Source organism: Amphiprion ocellaris, chromosome 3 (assembly GCF_022539595.1).
Source record: "Amphiprion ocellaris isolate individual 3 ecotype Okinawa chromosome 3, ASM2253959v1, whole genome shotgun sequence".
NCBI lineage: Eukaryota > Metazoa > Chordata > Actinopteri > Pomacentridae > Amphiprion > Amphiprion ocellaris.
In genome coordinates this window covers 32,551,782-32,573,967 of record NC_072768.1, presented here as the reverse complement: position 1 = coordinate 32,573,967, position 22,186 = coordinate 32,551,782, and the positions used below count along the sequence as shown (strand labels likewise).

The following is a 22,186-nucleotide window of genomic DNA, read 5'->3' as shown; positions in this document are numbered from 1 at the left end:
ACATTTTTTGAACCACATATCATACATGACAATTTTAGGCAACATCCTATCATTTTGCGCTTTTTGAACCACATAATAATCTATGTTTTGTTTTTTTTTCTTGCCAACATGCTGTACTATGAACTACAGGACTTACTATGTTATTCTTGAGTAAAGCATACTATACTTTGACATTTTCTGAACTACATCTTATACTATGGCGTTATACAGAGTGCTTTGGTTACATGTTGATTTATAATCTAGATTTTTTTCTGTTTTGTTTTTTGACAGGATTACCACAGACCTGACCGTGAACACCGTCAACACCCACCTCAGGGAGACGCTGTCTAAGATCTCAAGGCTGCTTGGTCGTGGTCTTTCTGGTACGTACTCTTCCAAGATGAGCCGGGAAGTTAAACACTGATGGAATGACACCAGGTCTAAGCTGACAAACTTCCAATTCCTCCTCAACCCATAGTCTCTGGGAAACCTACATGGAGTAAGAAAAGTAGACAAAGAAGTAATTAAGTCTGTACACAACATATTAAAAAGAAATCATGCTAATAAATTAAGTACAAAGAACCGAATTCGCCAATATACTGGAGACCAGAGCTATTTAATTTGATAAGTATAACCTTGTTTAGTAACATTTCAATTATTTGAGAGCAATCCTAAAGAACTGCCTGTAATCCCAATCATAAAATGGGTTTGGAGGAAGAACATAGATGGTAATCTGGATATACATGAGTTAGGCTTTATAACTACTATTGGTAGTATTGGTGGTAGTAATAGCAATGTGACTATTTACTAGTAGTAGTGATAGTACACTACTACAACTTGTAATACTATTACAAATGCTGATACTACTTCTACGACTCTAACAGCTGTTTATACTACTACTGCTGCTTGTACTTTTAGTATTACTACTACTGCTTGTACAACTATACTACAGCTACTATTAATCGTCTGGTATTTGCTTGTCAAGCTGCTAGCTCGCCTTAGCGTTTTGCTAGTGGCTAACTAGTTAGCTCTCATAGACTGGAAGCTCTCAACAAGATTTCATAATGAAAAAAGAGCCAAAAACTATTCTTACCTATGAAAAGTCATTCCAAGTTTCCTTGTCTCAATCGTACGACGTAGTGTGTAATTGTATGCAGTACAGTGAGCTGGCATACTCCTTGTTTCCGTTTTCACGCCGTCTACATCAACGGAATGCACTGAAACTTTGCCTCCACTAGCTTAGCCTCGCTGTAGCACGCAGCTCAAAGGGGCGTGTCCTATCTACTCATTCATATCTATGACAACAACGATGGCTACACATAAGGACACCTGACGTTGATTAGCTGCGTAAATACCATTATATACAGTCTATGGTAAATACGTATGTGAATCGCATCATTGGCTGCAGCAGCCAGTCACCGGTCACTCACTGACTCACACTGAAAAATAGCACAGAATGAATTGTTACGTGTTTATTTTATTTACAATTTAGGTTGGATTTTTTTTTTTTTTTTGTGCGCAGCGCAGATTTTCTGTGCGCGGAGACCGTGTCAGCAGTGCGCCATTGCGCACGCGCGCAGTTTAGAGGGAACAGTGCTCCTGACCCACGCTGCACATCAAAGGGTTAAAACTGTGTCACTTCAACTGTAAAGCTGTTTTAATCACTAGTTTAGCTTTGTACAGTTGTGTTCACATTTGAAGGCACATGTGACGTCACCTCAGTTTGCTTGCGTTCTTGGTCTCTGGGTGTTTTGCATTCTGCACACGGATACTCAGTTTGTCATACCCATTTTGATGTCCAGTTAATGACAAAAGCCCATTTAAATTCAACACTAAATATCACCAACAGCAGTGCAAAACAAAAACCCATTTCCAAGAAAAATATTTATTGACTGTGTTGTGAAAAAGACAATGCTCGTATTAAGAATTAACAAACTGTGATCTCCGTCCTTGTCACAGCTGGACTCATGACTTTGTGAGCTCCATGAGTCTGTGCAGGATTCTCTTCTGTCCATAGCGAACCTGCAGCGCCCTCCGCTGCCTGCAGCTCAGGCCTGCAAGCGCTGCTTTATCCTCCATCAGCGCTCGGTCGCCGTCCGCCACATTTTCTCCCAGCTTCTCTTCTCCGTCTCCGTATGATGTCAGAGTCAGACGTGCCGTCTCGTGAATCAACCACTTCCACGAAGGCTTTAATTCAGGAAGACCGTCGTTGGAGAAAGCCTGGGAGATCTTCTCGTCGTCCTCGTCATCTTCCTCCCAGCCTTCGTTGTCTTTGAACTCTGAGAACTCTTCCGCTGACATGCACAGCACCTGAGACACACGGCTTCACGTTAGCAGCCAATCATCATGTACTCTAACTATGCTGTCTTTCTCTTTAGTACACAAGCAAACACCCTGTTGTGTCTCACCTTGAGTGCAGTGTGCAGCTCTGTGTCTGTTAGGCAGCCCTGTTTACCGAACACAAAGGCTGCTTTCTCCGGCATCATCTCACAAACCATCTCCCACTGCTCCTCCATCAGCTGCTGGTCCAGATCAGACTGAATACCTGCGAGGAGAAGAAGGAGAGCGGAGGAATTATAGGACAATTTCTGAAAGTATCGTACACACAAAAAAGAAAAAAAATCTGACAAGGTTGAGCTCTTGGATCTCATCAACATAAATAATAAGGAATACAAAAAAATGTAATGCAGCGATACCAAACTAACTGGCATCTGCAGCAAGACCTGAAGGACATTCATGTAAAATACCACCAGCAGCATCACTGTTGACCTGCTGCAAGACTTTTTTTAGTAGTGAACAAACCTGTCAACACTGGCTACCAAATCCATTGTAACATATTATCTCAGTCACTAGTCCAGTGAGAAAGACCCTCATTCCAATACAAAAATGCATGAAGTGTTTCATTCTTAAACGTTCTTTGCACTTCCTGTAATCTCTCAAACCGTCTCTACCATCTGTAAAGTTAGACTTACTGTTGATGCAGCAGAGTCTATCTACTGTAGATACCTACAGAGTACAGTTGTGGATTTACTATTGGTTCACTAGTTGCAGGTTTTGTTAGCAATCTGGCCGTTTATCCACAGTGGGGCAAAACAATGTGCAAAAAAATGTAAGATTCGGATCATTTTTGACTGATATTGTAAAATTTTAAAAATTTTCCATGGAAAAAAAAACATGTAACAAACATGTTCCCTTCCATCTGGAGAGTATAATTTTTAATTTACTTTAAAATTGACCCGTTTTAAAGTTTGAAAATGTGGGGGAAAAAAAACTATATTTTCAAAGTGAAACTTCTGACATCCACATTTTCAACATTTTTGGGATATCTCTGAACATTTTTTGATGGAAAAAAAGAAATGTTAAAAATGTTTCTTAAGAACATTCACAAAAAAAAAATTCAACCAAAATCCAGCAAAATTTGCTGGATTTTGGTTGATTTTAGAAGTTTTACTGACATATATGTAATCACTTTAGATATTTTTAGGATTTTTTTGGAAGATTTTTACTCATTTTTCAAAATATTTACAAGAATTTTCTTGCCAAATTTGGGGGATTTCTTTAAAATTAAAACTTTTACGATATTATTGGAATTTTCTTCCTGAAGCTTTTGCAAATTTTCTGAAATTTGGGGAATGTTTTTGCTGAATTTTTGGATTTTTTTCAGACAAGGAAACAATATTTTTTGGTGCTCGTAAATGAGGACAACAGGAGGGTTAATAGGAAACAGGGATTGCGGTGAGCTGAAGGTCTTCAGTGTAATCTAGTTGATTTACTAGATAGGTGTCGCTGTGCTGCATCTAATCATCATTCTGCTCGAGGGAAAAAAATACAGTTATCTTAAACAGGTGTTACTATAGCTGGTTGATTCATGAGCATTAAGACAAGCAACCACAAGCATGTATACTACTGTTCAAAAGTTTGGGGTCACTTAAAAATGTCCTTATTTTTGAAAGAAAACAAGCTTTTCTTTTCAATGAAGATAACATTAAATGAATCAGAAATCCAGTCTAGACATTGTTGATGTGGTAAATGACTATTCTAGCTGGAAATCTTTAATGGAATATCTACACAGGGGTACAGAGGAACATTTCCAGCAACCATCACTCCTGTGTTCTAATGCTACATTGTGTTAGCTAATGCTGTTGAAAGGTTAACTGATGATTAGAAAACCCTTGTGCAATTATGTTAGCATATGAATAAAAGTATGAGTTTTACAAGTAATGTTTGTGTTAATAAAAATCTTTGGTTTAACACAGGGGTGTCAAACTCAATTTAATCTCAATTGGGCCGCATCAGTAAAATCATAGCTTAATAACCTATAAATATCAATTTAAAACTAATTTTCTAATTCCTTTTTGTTCAATCAAGTACATTCTGAAAATGGTCACATTTAATGAACTCTCTTCTTACCAAACATTAACAACCTAAAATTTCTTCAGAAAAATAAGTGCAGTTTCAACAATATTATGCCTCAGTTTATCATTTACACATTACAACTTGCAGATCACAGCGTATCAGTATATAAACAACCTGTCAAGATCAAGAAATTATTTAAAATTTACAGCTGTACAGATTTACAATTTGCAGTTAATGTCTTCTGTGTAATTTTTACCCTTTGCGGGCCAGATTGGATGCTCTGGCAGGCTGGTTTGGGCCCACGGGCCGTATGTTTGACACTTTTGGTTTAACATTTAATATGACAGTTGTTGATAGAATGTTTCTGCCTTGTGTTTGGGGTGTTTTTCCCTGGATGGCCACTAGCAGGTGCTGATTAGCCAACACACTCTTGGCCTCCACCCTGCCACATCACCACACTGTCTACTTGAACAAAACAGGAGTGTCACCTGGCACAGATATGTTGGCTCGTTGGTCTAGGGGTATGATTCTCGCTTTGGGTGCGAGAGGTCCCGGGTTCAAATCCCGGACGAGCCCTGCTTTTTTAATTTTTTTTTTTCCCAGGGCAGCAGTACCCCCTCAAAATACGGTAGGGGAGTTGTTTGGGTGGAATATTTGATTTTGAGAACTGTAACATATAGATAGTGCAAGGAGAGGAGAAGCTGTGTGGAATACAAGACCAGTGGAAAACCTACAACTTCCATCCTGTGAGCCACCTGATTAAAAAGTAGGAGATTAATCAACAATCTTTGCTGGGAGCAGAAAGTTGTGACAGTTTATGTAACCACAGCTGCTGCAGCTCTGACATGTGATCCATTTTTGAGGCGCTATGGCCACAACCTTGATGTCTACACACATGGCTGACATGGCTAACCTCCAAACACAGAAGCTTAAATCCAACCAGCTATTCTTGTTTCTCTTTCAGACACTCTTTGGTCATGCTACTGTTATGTCTGAACACATGTGAGGAATCTGTGGCACTGTCAATCACCTTGTGTGGCGACTTTGTAGAGGTTGGTGGCAGGGATGTCAGCGGTGTCGTTGCTGTTGCTCGGATACGGCTCGGTGAAGCCGTACATGTGAAGCAGCTGCCAGTTGGCCATCTGTCCGTACGTGTTGAACACCTCGTCGCCTTTAGGAATGGGCCGCACGCAAACCATCTTCAAACTGTCCTATACAAAGAACATGAGGAGGACAAATTTAAAACAAAAAAAATAGAGAAAATAAATAATATTCACTCCTTCAATAAGTACTAATTCACATCCATCCATCCATTTTCTTCCGCTTATCCGGGGTCGGGTCGCAGAGGCAGTAGGGCTGGACCCTAACGTCCGAATATCTGAATATTCGGTCGTTACAGTGGTATCCGAATATTAACTTCTGGACTCCGGATATATTAAGGCAGATGTGTCTCCTCACCGGCGTGAACTCCAGGTTGGCGTTGTGATTGGACACGTGGTTTAGCATGTCGGCCATGGGAACCATCATCGGAGGGTTGGGGGCTTTCTCCTCTTCCTCATCCTCATCGTCGTCTTCCTCTTCCTGCGGCTCTTGAAAACTAAACAGAAGAAAAGAAACAGAGCAGAGGTTTAAACTGAAATGACAGGCGAGAATGTAAAATGACAATACTTGTGTCCATGCATGCTAACCTGTAGGCCATGACGAAGGCCACCAGCTTTGTGTAGAGCTCCAGTGTGTGTGTGTTTGGGTTCCACAGGTCAGAATGTTTGATCATGAAAGGCAGGACCACGTTTGTATATTCCTGCTCAATGTTAGCCAAGTCTGTGTCCACCGCCTCTGGGACTCCTGTCCCCCTCAGCAGACTGTCTCTCTCCTCTTTAGACCTGGATGGACGGAGAGAATATTACTCTAAAGCAGAGGTGTCAAATTCATTTTAGTTCAGGGGCCAAATTCAGCCCAATTTCATCTCAAGTGGGCCACTAAAATCAGAACATAATAACCTATAAATAATGACAACTCCACATGTTTCCTTTGTTTTAGTGCAAAAAAGTATGTTCTGAAAATGGTCACATTTATTAAGGAATAATCTTTTTACAAAACATTATGAACAACCTGAAATTTCCTAAGAAAAATAAGTTCAATATCAGCAACTTTATGTCTCAGTTTATTATTTACATATTACAACTTACAGATCACAGTGGATCTACAAAGGCACAAAGCATTCAGTCTCAATATCTGGAACTGAATAATACATCATTTTACTGTATGATCAAAATGACAAAAATCAGACAAAAAAAGGAAAAAAAACAACCAAAAAAAGACAGAAAACAACAAAATATTACAAAAATTAAATGTAAAATGCCAAAAAATGAGACAGGTGAAACAAAAAAGAGACAAAAATGAGACAAGAAAAGCTACAAAGTGACATAAAAATGGACAAACGACAGAAACAAGACAAAAAAATTATACAAATGATGCAAACGAGACCAAAAACTGACAAAAGCGAGAAACAAAACGACAAAACAGTAGACACAAAACAACGAATAAAGCGAAACACAAGATAACGAAAACGAGACAAAACACAAAACAACAAAACTGACAAACAAAATGACAAAAACATGAGACAAACGACAAAAGTCAGACAAAAAACAACAAAAAAAGCCAGAAAACTACAAAAGCAATACAAAGTATTACAAAAATGAGACACGAAACGACAAAAATGAGACAAATGACACAAAACAAAAAAAAAGAGACAAAAAAAGCTACAAAGTGACATAAAATGGACGAACGACAGAAACAAGACAAAAAAATTATACAAATGACGCAAACGAGACCAAAAACTGACAAAAGCAAGAAACACAATGACAAAACAGTAGACACAAAACAACGAATAAAGCGAAACACAAGATGACGAAAATAAGACAAAACACAAAACGACAAAACTGACAAACAAAATGACAAAAACATGAGACAAACGACAAAAGTCAGACAAAAAACAACAAAAAAAGCCAGAAAACTACAAAAGCAATACAAAGTATTACAAAAATGAGACACGAAACGACAAAAATGAGACAAATGACACAAAACAAAAAAAAAGAGACAAAAAAAGCTACAAAGTGACATAAAAATGGACGAACGACAGAAACAAGACAAAAAAATTATACAAATGACGCAAACGAGACCAAAAACTGACAAAAGCAAGAAACACAATGACAAAACAGTAGACACAAAACAACAAATAAAGCGAAACACAAGATGACGAAAATAAGACAAAACACAAAATGACAAAAATGACAAACAAAATGACAAAAACATGAGACAAATGACAAAAGTCAGATAATAAAAAACAAAAACAAGACAAAATATTACAAAAATGAGATACAAAATGACAAAAGAACAATGGCAATCGAGAATTTTTCTTTATGATCAAAACAACTCGTCATGGTCTTGAAATTATTTTAAATTTATAGTTATGTAGATATAGATATGTAATTTTTACACTTTACAAAGTCTCTGGCTGGCCGGATTTGGACCACGGGCTGCATGTTTGACACCCCTGCTCTAAAGAATGCTGTAAACACAGTTTGGTGATCTCTGGGATGGGGGATGTAAACAGTTTCTCACCAGAACATGGGATGGTCCAGCGTCTTGAAGTCGGTCCACAGAGACAGGTAGGGTTTCCAGTGGGACTGGGAGGACGTGTACTCATACAGCAGAGCCAGCAGCAGAGGAACCCAGCCTGAAGAGCTCTCCAGAGATGATTTCTCTGAGAAGGCAAAAGGAGAAAGTTAGAAAATTAGAAAGAAAGGTGTGAGACAGGCAGCTATAATTCTTGAAAAGTTCTTTGTAATTTTAACTCTCACCCTTTTCCAGCAAGGCAGAAACCTTAGTTGTTCCCTGGTGGAGAAGAGCTGATCTGGGGATGGTGAATAAAACTTCTCCTTCCTCTATATCATCTTTAGCCAGCATCCCATATTCAGCCACGGTCCCCTCTTTACTCACATACACCTGCAGATAAGAAACATCCAGCCCAAAATTTCCAGCCAATATTAGGATTATTTTCTCAATTCGGTGCAATAACACACTATTTATTACACTGTATACTTACACTTTATTTTCTTAGAAAATGCACATTTTACATTTTGTGCTTATACTTTTTCTATTTATGTTTATATTTTTAGGACACGTGTTTATCTATATACACTGCTGATCAAAAATTTGGGGTCACCCAGGCAATTTCATGTTTTCAATGGAAATTCACACCTTCATTCATGCCCTAACGCAATTACACGAGGGTTTTCTAATCATCAATTAGCCTTTCAACACCATTAACTAACACAATGTAGCATTAGAACACAGGAGTGATGGTTGCTGGAAATGTTCCTCTGTACCCCTATGGAGATATTCCATTAAAAATCAGCTGTTTCCAGCTAGAATAGTCATTTACCACAATAACAATGTCTAGACTGTATTTCTGATTCATTTAATGTCATCTTCATTGAAAAAAAAATGCCTTTCTTTAAAAAATAAGGACTTTCTAAAACTTGAATAGGAGCAACTGTAACATAAGCATTTTGCCCTCAGGGATTAATAAAATAATTCTGATTCGATTAAAAAAAGTGTACTAACAATAGTAAAAACATTATTAAAAAATGCTGAAACCCAGAATGACGTCCTTGATTTTTTTTTTCTCCACAGCCCAAACATACAGTTTACTGTCATAGAACAGTAAAGAGATAATAGAAAATATTTGATTTTATGTGTTTGGCAGATAGAATTTAGACTTTTTTAGTTTGAAAAAAATTCTCATCAATTGTCAAAATAGTTGGCGATTAATTACATGTTTATTAACCAATTTTGTAATTGTTACTGCTCTACAGACCAATAAATTAGCAGCATCATAATAACAGATAATGGACTACCTGCCAAAAAGACAGCCCCAAAGACGAATTATTTCAACAAATAATGGCTGAATACAAGGAATCAACAGATAATTGTTTTCCTGACAATCAAAATCATTATTTTCTTTAACCGACAGCAGAATAAATACATTTACTATTAGTAAATGTACTATTTTAGCTCTGAGGCAGCCACCTGTCTCTACCTAAATGTGTCACCATTCTTGTTCTTTAGTAATGTTCCACCCACAGCACCACCTGACTGGTTACACATCGTGATTAACAGTAATCAAAAATGAATGACAAATGTTGAAAATGTTGACATAAACACGTGTAAAGCATAAATAAGAGCATTTCAACAATTTGACAGTTTCATTTACTGCAAATGTATCAGTCAGTTATTATTCTACTTGATTAATAACAATAATTGGCATCAGTATCAGCCGAAAAAAATCCCAAACAAAACATATCAATGGACCTCTACTGCAAACTTGCCAAATGTGTTAGGTACTAAATGCAGGATGTAAGAACATACCTTACTGCTCAGTTCCAGACCCACTCTGTCACACCACTGTAGAAAGTTCTGCAGGGGGCTCAGCTCTGCACCATCACCTACCTGTCAGCAGCATGATCACACACAAAACAACATTACTAATATGATCATGTATGCGTTTTCTAGTACTATAGTGCACATGCTTACAATTACTACAGCCCTTTCTTCTATTATTGCTAAGTAGCAAAGTATTTGGATTTGTCAGACTTGTTTGACAGCCTGAAAGGTTTACAATCATCGTACAATAGTGTGTGTTGAGTCAGCTGTTTTAATAACCCATGCTGTTATTCCAATCAATGAAGGTGTGATCTAATAATGAAGACACGCTCAAATGAACTCTGACGAGAAAAGTCAGTGATATTTTAACACTAGCGAACATAAACGCAATAAAACAACAGCTGGAAACCCAATAACCACATAACTGGTTTTAATAAAGTTGCTGAAACTAAGCTGATGTTACCACGCATTCATCTACACAGTAAACACAACGTGCACCAGTAGCAGCTAACGTTACCCACGTTGTACAGTAAGCACGAAAAACACACTTTGAAAGAGCTGAATTAATATAAACTCCTCTGTGTCGGTTAAATGTTAAAAACAATGTAACCTTGGCTCGTTTCGCTTCTGTTGCCATCCTCTAAATGTAGATACAAGCCCCAAATTTGCAGGCGCTAATGCTAGCTACGTAGCCACCAAGCTAGCTTGCACATGCGCACTGCGAAGAAAACCTATTTGACCCTCACGGTTACTCGTAGGAAGCGGATTCATTTATAGTGTAGTATATTATGGTATATAATATTACAAATAACAAAGAAACATTAATCGCGTGGAGCGGTGTGTGTCTGGCATAATTAAATTCAGCAAAAAGTTCATCTTACCAGCAAATAAAACAATACAAACTAAGCGAAGTGTACAAGCGCAAGACTTTCAACTACTTCCGTCGGCTTTATTCGTAGCGAAACTGATATTTTTAGTGCAGATATGTGCAAGCAGCCTTTATGCTAGGATCTTACTATTAATGACAGATTAAGTAATGAATATAGCAATTCATTTTCTGAAGCAACTGCCTCAAATTAACAAGTAGATTAGCAGAACAGCTTGAAAAAATAGCCTTACAAAATAATGTGTGAGCAAATACATATCTTTAGCTTTGGATATAAGACGGTAACTGCATTATTATTACTACTATGTGTTAAATGTAGAATGTGTTTCCCCAGATGACCACTAGTAGGTGTTGTTCAGTGAATTAAGTCCAGGCCTCCACCCCGCCACATCACTAGTCTGTCCTGTTGATTTATAGACTGTAGGAGTTGCACAAAACGGGTATTTCACTCCTCTCGTGAACACCGGCTCGTTGGTCTAGGGGTATGATTCTCGCTTTGGGTGCGAGAGGTCCCGGGTTCAAATCCCGGACGAGCCCTGTTTTTTAGTACACAGGGTGAAAGGTCATAAAAGATATGATATGACACTGCAAACTGAGATGAAAGAAGCAATTGATCTGCAAATGTTACACTATTTATTCATACACTGACCCCCTGCAAAGTTCTGATAGGAACTGGAAAGACTGTTTTATTCTGTCACCTGTCTAGTAATTCTTACCATCCTATTGTTTTTCCTTTATCCCACATTGTCAGACTAAGTTCAGACTTCAGTTTAAAAAGCAGCCTCTGTGGAAAGGAAGATGAACATTTTCACCACCAGATGGTACTGTGGGACTAAATCAAATGTGGAGCTGCAACTTGTGATCTTCCCTGTGAACAACTGCACGTGTGGCTCGTTAGTCTAGGGGTATGATTCTCGCTTAGGGTGCGAGAGGTCCCGGGTTCAAATCCCGGACGAGCCCTAGCTTTAGTTCCCGAGGATTGCACAAATCAAAATATTGCAATGAACTTGTCATTCATACTGAAATTTGCAGGGTTTAATATGCAAATGTGTCAACAGTATCACAGATTCAACTGAACCAGGGGGCAGAGTCAAATGACAGCATCTCACAGAAATGTCAAATAGCATTAAAAAATGATGTCATGACATTTTGTATCCAAAGGGTCCAAGGTCAAATCTGGACAGACATGGACTAGTGGAGGCATACAACAGTGAGGCAGTCATTCTTATTTCTTAATGATCATACTATATGTTTTTCTATATTTTTTAAACCAACAGACAAAGTCAGATCAAGTCAAGTCAATCACCACATTGCCCAGTTTGAGGTCCAATTACAGTTCTTAGCAGGACAGAAATGCAGATGTGAGCAGCTGCATGCAAGGCTCGTTGGTCTAGGGGTATGATTCTCGCTTTGGGTGCGAGAGGTCCCGGGTTCAAATCCCGGACGAGCCCTCCCCTTAACCTCTGAAGGTCACAGAATCTGCATATCACAATTAATCTCTACTGAAAACCTTAAATTGCAGGGTTTTTCAACACAGCTCTGACAAAAGTAGCACAAATCTTGTCATAGCCAATCAGATTCCCAGGAGCTAGCACACAGTAATCTAATCTACCTAAAACACAGAATGGATTTCAACATGATACCAATAAGAAATCAGCTCTAACTGCACTGACATTTGACCACCAATTGTGGAGCCCCAAGTCGCCACAGTTGAATGGCAGCACCTCGCTGCATGGAATTATCGCTTAGGGTGCGGGAGGTCCCGGGTTCAAATCCCTGACGAGCCCTTCCTTTAACCTCTGATAATTGCAGAAATCAAATTACAATGAATTTCTCATAAATACCAGAGTTTACAGGGTGTAAAAATGCAAATGTGTCCACAATCTCAGAGATTGAGCTCAACCTGGCGACAAAGTCAAATAACAACATCTCACAGAAATATCAGGTGTCACAAAAGACTCAAACAAACAGGTTTTATATTCTAAAGGTCAAAGGTCAAATCTGGACAGACATGGATTGTTGGAGGCAAACAACAGCAAAGCAATTATACTGTAATTTATTTGTATATACTGTGTTCTTGGTTCAACTACAGCACTGATGCCACAGTCACAGTGCAATCTGAAACCAAGAAATGAGCAAATCCATTGTCCCTGACTTACTCTTGACATGTCAGCCAAGAAATCCCAGCTGTGTCCTGAGCCTTCAGCATCTCATCCAGATCTCATCCACCAATCGCACCTTGTCGTGGTGGAGCTTCTTAACTACCTCAGCAACTAAGATCAGAAAATATTACGTAGATATTTAATCAGTAGCATGAGGAAAGCAAGATGAACTTTTTCACTACCAGGGGTGCTGTTGGACTAGATTAGATGTGGAGCTTCAACTTGCCACATCGCCAGTTTGAAGAGTTTAATTTTAGGTCTTAGCAGCACAGAATTACAGCTGTGAAGAGCTGTAGCTGTGGCTCGTTGGTCTAGGGGTATGATTCTCGCTTAGGGTGCGAGAGGTCCCGGGTTCAAATCCCGGACGAGCCCTAGCTTTAGTTCCCGAGGATTGCACAAATCAAAATATTGCAATGAACTTGTCATTCATACTGAAATTTGCAGGGTTTAATATGCAAATGTGTCAACAGTATCACAGATTCAACTGAACCAGGGGGCAGAGTCAAATGACAGCATCTCACAGAAATGTCAAATAGCATTAAAAAATGATGTCATGACATTTTGTATCCAAAGGGTCCAAGGTCAAATCTGGACAGACATGGATTGTTGGAGGCAAACAACAGCAAAGCAGTTATACTGTACTTTATTTGTATATACTGTGTTCTAGGTTCAACTACAGCACTGATGCCACAGTCACAGTGCAATCTGAAACCAAGAAATGAGCAAATCCATTGTCCCTGACTTACTCTTGACATGTCAGCCAAGAAATCCCAGCTGTGTCCTAAGCCTTCAGCATCTCATCCAGATCTCATCCACCAATCGCACCTTGTCGTGGTGGAGCTTCTTAACTACCTCAGCAACTAAGATCAGAAAATATTACGTAGATATTTAATCAGTAGCATGAGGAAAGCAAGATGAACTTTTTCACTACCAGGGGTGCTGTTGGACTAGATTAGATGTGGAGCTTCAACTTGCCACATCGCCAGTTTGAAGAGTTTAATTTTAGGTCTTAGCAGCACAGAATTACAGCTGTGAACAGCTGTAGCTGTGGCTCGTTGGTCTAGGGGTATGATTCTCGCTTAGGGTGCGAGAGGTCCCGGGTTCAAATCCCGGACGAGCCCTAGCTTTAGTTCCCGAGGATTGCACAAATCAAAATATTGCAATGAACTTGTCATTCATACTGAAATTTGCAGGGTTTAATATGCAAATGTGTCAACAGTATCACAGATTCAACTGAACCAGGGGGCAGAGTCAAATGACAGCATCTCACAGAAATGTCAAATAGCATTAAAAAATGATGTCATGACATTTTGTATCCAAAGGGTCCAAGGTCAAATCTGGACAGACATGGATTGTTGGAGGCATACAACAGTGAGGCAGTCATTCTTATTTCTTAATGATCATACTATATGTTTTTCTATATTTTTTAAACCAACAGACAAAGTCAAATCAAGTCAAGCCAATCACCACATTGCCCAGTTTGAGGTCCAATTACAGTTCTTAGCAGGACAGAAATGCAGATGTGAGCAGCTGCATGCAAGGCTCGTTGGTCTAGGTATATGATTCTCGCTTAAGGTGCAAGAGGTCCCGTGTTCAAATCCTGGATGAGCCCAGTTTTAATCTCTGAAGCTCACAGAAATCTAAACGTACGGGGTTTTCCACCACTCCTGTGATTCCCAGGAGCTAGTACAGAGTAATCTGATCTACACAAGTAACAGAATGGATTTGAACATGCAATCAGCAACATACCCGCAACTGTACTGACAATTGACTGCCAAATTCTAATCAGTCCACGGTAGAGTCCAAGTGAATACAAGTTAAATCTAAGAAAGCTTGTAAGATGCAATTGTTGTAGCTAAACTAGGCACAAAGTCATCATACAACAGCCTTGGTTGGAGACACTGTCTGGTGGTCAAAGATCAGTCTGACCTCACAAAATACATTTCTGGCCATAAATCAGAATTACTCCACTAACTATGACAAAACTTCACAGAAATGTCTTATTGGATAAATTAATGAAGCTACAACTGCAGGTGTTGCACTTCTTTCTAAAAACGTGCTCAAACTCGCTATATAAGCGCATTAAGATTTCCAATTCAAACGGTGTAGTCCTCCGCTTCCCCGTTGCCATGGTGACTCGTCGAATCGGCACTTCATTGATACTGGCTTTTCAGAGTTGTGGTGCACGTGCTTAACTCCGGGTGAAACTACTCCGAGTTGATTAAACCAACTCAAATCAGCCGTTGTGAAACCGAAAACTCAGAGTTTTCTGTCTCAGAGTAGATCAACAGAGTTCAGGGTTAAACTCAGAGTTTGTTGAACCTGCTTCGTGAAACGGACCCCAGGTGTTTAAAAGCGGCACCGATACGAAAATAAACACTTACCGAACTATCAGAGTCCTTTCAGTGTCTGCTGGTAGAATCAGCCAAAGGTAGAAAACTGGTTAAAACAAGCCAACAGGCAGAAAAACTGTCAGTGGAAAATGTTCTGCTGCTCCACTGATAAATAAACCAACAGTGATCATATCAGTGTTAATCCAGATGAGAATAGAGTTTACAGAGAACGAGCGTCTCGGCTGCCTCCTCCAAACTTAGCATGGCAGCGTTTCAGACTGCTGGTTGGACAAATGTGATATTTTTGACACAGCTGTGTGTACACGTATTTAGAATCTAGAATCTGCAGCAAAACAAGACAATAAAATAAACAAATGCATTATCAAGTACATTTAACTGGTGTGCTGCTTTAAGAGTCATTCAGGAAGTGAATTAATTAGATTCCTGTGATTTTGAGTTCATGGGAATGGGACGGACGTGCAGCAAGACAACCTCAAAACACAACGCTTCTCCGATTGTCACTGACACGGACTGTCAACAAGAAGTCAGCTGTTCCACACCAACTATATATCATATATACAACAAAAGGTGTCAGCTTTGACATACACAGATCAAAAAAGTTCTCAGTCTCATGGAAACAAGGGACAGAACTCTCATTTCGCCACATAACTGTATACTATGATACCTTACATGACTGTCTGCAAAACTCCAATGTTTGAGTTTTTTGAAAGTAAAAAGGAGAGGAATCAGTAAAACTACACAAAAAAAACATGGAGTGAGGAAAAGAACATCACTTTTTTTTTTTTTTTTTTTTTTTCTTCTTTTTTTTTGTCTGCATTTGTTCTCATTGTTTAACTCCACAAAAGGGGAGTCAACATTATATGAGATTGATGCATATTTTAGTCTTGCAACCAAATATTTTAATATTTAGTGCATGTGTGTGACCATCACCGGCCCTCCCTGAAAGCTAAGCAGACCTTCTTTATTAGAATTCCCTATTATAAGCCAGGGAGGGCAGTGCTACACCTCAGTGATGTGTGGGGGAAACAAAGACTGGACAGGACGAACAGGACGAACAGGATGAACAGGGATAGAAAATAACAGGCGTTGCTATTGCAATTAAAGATTGTAAGGTGGTGTGTTATGCCCAACTACTAACTGTCCATCAATAGAAAAAAAAAAATAAAAATTTGAAAAAAGAAAAGAAAACCAAACCAACACAAAAGAAAAAGAGATTCAATAATAAATGAACAAACGGTACTGAGCACCATAATTGTGTGTGTCTTGATAGTATAGAATAGAATAGAATAGAATAGGCCAGAAGAGGATGCTAGTGCGAGAGAGAATGAGTTTAGGGTAGAGACTGGAGAGATTCTCAGCACATTCTGGCGGGACCCATCATTTGCTGAAATGGGACTCGGCAGTAGCTGGCGAGACCTGATCAAACATGCAAGTGTGAAGAACCCCGAAGCCCAGAACAGCAATCACGGCAAGGCAGGGCCAAGCCAACAGGGCACCCCCCCCCCCCAGGCAGTAGGAGCCACAGGGTGGCACCCCCAGAGAGCCACCGGGGCCACCGTGAACGACGAGGACCCAGAGAACAAGAGGGAGCAGCTACCGACACCCCCAGCGCGCCCAGACCAACCCAGGCGGCCCGGGGCACGAGGACCCACCCGCCACCCAAACCCCAACCCCGCCCACCCCAGCCCCCACCGAACCCCCCACCCCACCACCCGACCCGCCCACCCCCATCCCCTCTCCCTCCCCCGAGGGGGCCAACGGCCCCACACAGCCAGGAAGCCAGACACAGGGGCCGAGCGGCCCACCGAAGGGGCGGCAACCAGCCCATCACAAGGCAGGCCACCACCGGGAGCCGGCCAGAGGAAATCGGAGCCGGGACCCGATGCGAGTCCAGAGAGTAAAAATGGACAGTGTGGTGGGGCCCGGCGACGCCGACAGGGAGGCACCCCGCATACCCCCCGCACCAGGCCCCAGGCGAGCGCAGTACACCCAGGGCCCCCACCCCCCGCAATGCGCCCTGACAACCCACCGGGACAGAGCCACCACATGCCACCAGCCCGCAGCACAGCCACAGCGCCCACCAAGACGGCCAATCCAGCCCCCGCAGCCCACCAAGAGCCATCGCACCTGCCCGGACCCGTCGGGCACGCAGGAGAACCCCCCCCGACCACAGCCCCCAGGTCCCGGGGACCCCCCAGCCACAGCAACATGGATGATGGTCCACCCCCGCCACCCCATAGCCATAAGGGGGCCGGGTCCCACCAGCGAGGCCATATTAGTGAAATCCCCCAATTACTCCCTATTAATATGTCTCCCGATCCCAGACTGGAGACATTATCCCTGCACCGTGATAGTGTAACCCTGAGTGTCATGTGGTGCATTAAAAGTGGGGAGGCTGGGCGAGGCGTCCAGGGGGCAGGCCAGAGGACCACAGAGGATGGCTACTCTGCAGCCTACCCTGGCCCAAGTTCCCCGAGCCGTCCCAGACCTACCCCCAAGGTGTGAGTGTGTGTGGTGCATTAAAAAGAAATTAGAGAGCAGGGGAGGCAAGCAAGAGGGTGATGGGGAAGAGACAAGGCCGTAGAGCCCTGCCATCCGCCCCACCACAGAGCCCATCGTTCCTGCCCCCACCTGCTCTCGGGGCCCTAGCTGTTGTGTCCCTATATGTGCCTAAGAGTAACTATATACAGTGATGTGTGAAGTATGTGAAGTGCACAGTAAGAGGCAGTCTGGTGTGGATCCGGCCCATGAGGAGAGAGCAGCGGGGGAGACAGGTAGTAAGACCACCGGTACTGATGCAGAGGGCCCCCAGAGCCCGGAGGCAAGAGGCCGAGGTGGGCCCACACGAACCCGACCGGCCCGGCCAGCACCGAAACCCCCAGAAGTCGCAGCGCTGGAGCAGCGCCCCGGCAGACGCCGTAGCCCCACCACGGGCCAGCCGCATGCAGCACCCTGCCCCGGAGGGAGGACCAGGCCGCACCACCAGGGAGCGAGGGCCACGAGCCCCCACGCCCACCCCGGAGCCGGCACGTCCAGGATGCAGGGCACCCACCCCGCAGCACCACCGAGACCCCACCCACCCCACCACACCCAAGGACAGCACCGGGCCCGGACAGAAGCCCCCAGCCAGCAGAAACTTATCTCCAGTGGCGGCACACAGGCAAGTACCAAGGCCTGTGCCCGGATGAGCCAGAGCCACCCCCCCAGAGAGACCACCCGGCCCCCATGCCAGACCCCCAGGCAGCGGAGGGCCCCCAGCCCCCCCAGGGGAGGGAGAGGGACGAGGACGAGCGGCCAGGCAGGAGAGGAGGGAGGAGGAGGGAAGCAGAGCAGGAAGGGACAGGGGAGCGACCGGAGGGCCGACCCACCCCAAACCCCAGGGCCAGCCAGGGCGCCCCAGAAGAGACCAGCCGCCGCCACCCCCAAGGCCCCGGGAGAGCGCACAAAAGAACATCACTAAATCTAAGATACACAAAAAGACAGAGATGAAAGGTCTACTGTTATACTTACCTGCCTTTAAGTGGACCTCGTTTCAAATAGCTCTCATGAAGACTTCTTCTGTGCTGAACCTCCCTCTGACACAACAAGAGCTTATCTATAATGACAATTGAATAATAACATAAAAATGTTTAGTCAACGAAAAGACAACAACCAAAAAACAACACTGTAACTTACCTGTTTTTTTTCTGATTGTAGTAATTACAACTAAAATTTCATCTTAAATGGATATGATATGCGAGGAAAAAAGAAGCTACATTCACGGTCTGCAGAGTCTAATCACAGACCCTATGATATTCCATTCTCTACAAATCTGACTCACTTTTTTTTGCACATGTTGACCTTTGCACCATAAACATTACACATACTTTCTTTTGCCCTGTTTCTTCAGCAATTACACATTTTATGTTCAACATTGTCTACCGAAATTCATATGATCAGATCTTAAGTAATTTGGATCAAAAAGAGTACACAAAAATAAGTACTGCAAAAAAATGTTATCTGTACATGCACTTGTATTGTTTGGTACAGTACTAAACTAGACCTGACTGTTGTGTCAAAACACCTCACATGACATTAACAAAACTCACAAATGAGTCTGGGCTAAACCAGCTCCACAGAGGTCGGTTCAGGCAATCAAGCTTATTCGATATGTGCTACTCTTACGCAGCCCAAGAGGTTGAGGAAACTACATGACAGTGAATCATGCTGACAGGGTGCCAGTTCATGAGATGGAATGTGAGGCAATACCACATTAACAATCTGAAGTATTCTGTAAAACCTGAAAATACATGTTACTGACACAGACATGTCCTTTCAAGCTATGTACAGGTGGCTCGTTGGTCTAGGGGTATGATTCTCGCTTCGGGTGCGAGAGGTCCCGGGTTCAAATCCCGGACGAGCCCTTGCTTTAATCCCTAATGATTACAGAAACCAAGTATTAGAATGAATTGCTCACAAAAATCAAAAGGAGTTGCAGGAGTTTAAAATGCAAATGTGTCAACAGTATCACAGGTTCTGCAAAATCAGGTGACAAAAAAAGGCACAGGCTTACACCAAATATCATTAAAACAAAGAAAAAGAAGTGATGACATTAAAGGTCCAAGGATGAAGAAATGAAAATTTCACATACTCAAACCGAGCATATGAAATGCTCCACCAGAGGGTGCTGTTGGACCAGACATGTGTAGCTCCAAGTTGCCACATAACAATTTAAACACTTCAATCAGTGGTCTTTGTGTAGAGCTGTATAGTATCGTACAGCAACATTTTCAGAGTATATACTAACCTTTAATGTTTATGTTACTAACCTGCCTTTTTGTTATTTTATGTTGTTATATGCTAGCTGCTGAACACTTGAATTTCATGTGGGACATTTGATAACTGCTGATGGACTAAAGCCAGATCCTGCTAAAACTGAGGCTGTAAGGTGCATGCTGCCACCTACAGACAAAGAAGGTTTACGTCACTTCCTGGGATTTGTTACATATTACAAACTGGAAAAATATATTTTATGGCACTTTCATTTTTCAGTTTTTGTTTGATTTATGACGTAAATTCCCCTCAAATTTGTTTTCAACAGATGACAGTTTTGCAAAGTCATCTTGAAATGCATCATTTCACTTGTTACAGTCATGTGGCCTTCATGTTCTGCATTATGACCCACTTCTGTCTCACATTTATCTCCCCACTGTCTGATACAGACATGTGCCTTTAATCATAAGAGAGTAGTATTTCTTAAGTCAAATCAGACAGATGACATGAGTTTTTACCACTACTGAGACACGTGGTTTCTTTCTGTCTGCGTATTGATCTTCATGTCAGTTATCTCAAAATCTTCAACAGCTTGTCATACTTAGATTCAGGTAGCACTTTACTTGAATAATTATTAATTTTATGAAATTTTAACAAAAAATATTTTCATCTATAACTAAACTGATATGACTTGAAATCTGCTTTTTTCCCCACACAAGCGTTTTTGAAAAACACTGAGGGATGATCTAATTTAATCTGCTTTGTTTTTAACAGTTTAACATTAATTAGTGTAATTCAAATTATGGTTGGTACTGTCAATTAAAGCTGAAATAACAGCAAGTACTAGATTTTAGGTTAACATTGTAAATTAAAAAAATATGTCAGGTATAATTAAAATGTTTGCCTCAGAACTAACTGAAAATATGACACCACTTTCGCCAAACTAACAATAATTTAAAGCAATATCTATCTTTGTTTTCACAGCAAAATATCTCAACTCCACAACAAATATACGCACATACACTACAGTTCAAAAGTTTGGGGTCACCCAGGCAATTTAATGTTTTCCATGAAAACTCACACTTTTATTCATGTGCTAACATAACTGCACAAGGGTTTTCTGATCATCAGTGAGCCTTTCAACAGCATTAGCTAACACAATGTAGCATTAGAAGACAGGAGTGATGGTTGCTGGAAATGTTCCTCTGTACCCCTATGGAGATATTCCATTAAAAATCAACAGTTTCCAGTTGACTTAAAAACACATCCAGCAGACACTGAGTGATATTAACAGTTTTATTTATGGCGACCTGACAAATACCAGTATATCAAATCTTGGTTTTCAATGTTTTAGTTACATATTTTATAATAGCAGAGGGTCTTAGCTACATTATTAAGTCAGAGTATTCTGGATAATTAGTACTGTAGGGTCTCCACTTCAATATGTGTTATAGAAAGTTAAAGCAGTATTTTACATGATTTTGTAGGGTAATCATCCTTAATATGTAATCACACCATTAACAACACTGTAGAGTCTTAACCTCCATATTTCAACTTATTAGGCTAATTGATAACACCAGTCACAATCACCTTGGCCATGCAACTGTTGTTTTAAATGTGCTATATGAATACCTTGACTTCTGTTAGCTCTGTTTTATGTCTCCTCCAACCCCGCAGAGAAATGTCTGGTTCTTTAACTGCTAAATGCTCCACTATGACCAGAAGTCATTTACTGCCCGTGTCTGTCCACCATTTGGTGCTGGGAAGACATTGTATAACATCTTAGTTGAAAACTATGCTGCCAAGAGAGATGAGAGTGAATAACACCGGTACAGTTGCAGGCCCAGAACAAGGAGCTGGCCGATGTTAAAATGTTCCAAAAAGGCCATAAAATTGCAAAATGTGTTGATAATTGTCTGTGAGTTTCTTCACATTTAAGCCATTGCTTACATTAAAATTTTGATTAATGCTGCTTTAAAGGCCAAGCAGCCAAACTAAGACACTTTCACTCCACATCCTAGCACCAAACTATTTGAGAAGACACCACTGAATTATTTCTCACAGTAACTATATTATATAGTCTGTACAGGGTCAGAACAAGTCCACAGGGATAAAAAGTACTGACATCAACAACAGCTCTATCTCACAGTGTGATATTATGGCCTGCAGCTACAAGTGTAATTGTGGTTGTTTACAGAACTGTATCTGATGATCATTTTATCATTTTCTTCTCTCAGAGTGTGAAGAGG

The 22,186-nt window shown here is 41.2% G+C and overlaps 1 protein-coding gene and 7 non-coding genes across 9 annotated transcripts in view; 7 read left to right on the top strand and 1 right to left on the bottom strand.

Moving 5' to 3' along the window:
• Nucleotides 1–1,844: 1,844 nt before the first annotated feature.
• Nucleotides 1,845–22,186, bottom strand: part of setd6 (SET domain containing 6, protein lysine methyltransferase) — a 39,122-nt gene continuing 18,780 nt past the window's right edge. The window contains exons 4-12 of one of the 2 annotated variants that reach the window (XM_035942726.2): nucleotides 18,696–18,780; nucleotides 9,769–9,849; nucleotides 8,199–8,343; nucleotides 7,960–8,101; nucleotides 6,024–6,218; nucleotides 5,794–5,932; nucleotides 5,366–5,546; nucleotides 2,388–2,524; nucleotides 1,845–2,289 (exon numbers count right to left, since the gene is read on the bottom strand). In XM_035942726.2, coding sequence (XP_035798619.2) covers nucleotides 1,945–2,289; nucleotides 2,388–2,524; nucleotides 5,366–5,546; nucleotides 5,794–5,932; nucleotides 6,024–6,218; nucleotides 7,960–8,101; nucleotides 8,199–8,304 — 1,245 coding nt within the window. In that variant the 5' untranslated portion in view covers nucleotides 8,305–8,343; nucleotides 9,769–9,849; nucleotides 18,696–18,780 and the 3' untranslated portion in view covers nucleotides 1,845–1,944. Of the gene's footprint in view, nucleotides 2,290–2,387; nucleotides 2,525–5,365; nucleotides 5,547–5,793; nucleotides 5,933–6,023; nucleotides 6,219–7,959; nucleotides 8,102–8,198; nucleotides 8,344–9,768; nucleotides 9,850–10,393; nucleotides 10,536–18,695; nucleotides 18,781–22,186 lie in introns of those variants that run through there. The other variant, XM_023297823.3, reaches the window with a different exon arrangement.
• trnap-ugg (transfer RNA proline (anticodon UGG)) lies at nucleotides 4,840–4,911 on the top strand. The gene has a single exon. It is a non-coding gene; the product is annotated as a tRNA-Pro (tRNA).
• Nucleotides 11,135–11,206, top strand: trnap-ugg (transfer RNA proline (anticodon UGG)). Its single transcript has one exon. It is a non-coding gene; the product is annotated as a tRNA-Pro (tRNA).
• On the top strand, nucleotides 11,558–11,629 carry trnap-agg (transfer RNA proline (anticodon AGG)). The gene has a single exon. It is a non-coding gene; the product is annotated as a tRNA-Pro (tRNA).
• On the top strand, nucleotides 12,049–12,120 carry trnap-ugg (transfer RNA proline (anticodon UGG)). The gene has a single exon. It is a non-coding gene; the product is annotated as a tRNA-Pro (tRNA).
• Nucleotides 13,132–13,203, top strand: trnap-agg (transfer RNA proline (anticodon AGG)). The gene has a single exon. It is a non-coding gene; the product is annotated as a tRNA-Pro (tRNA).
• On the top strand, nucleotides 13,881–13,952 carry trnap-agg (transfer RNA proline (anticodon AGG)). Its single transcript has one exon. It is a non-coding gene; the product is annotated as a tRNA-Pro (tRNA).
• trnap-cgg (transfer RNA proline (anticodon CGG)) lies at nucleotides 19,517–19,588 on the top strand. Its single transcript has one exon. It is a non-coding gene; the product is annotated as a tRNA-Pro (tRNA).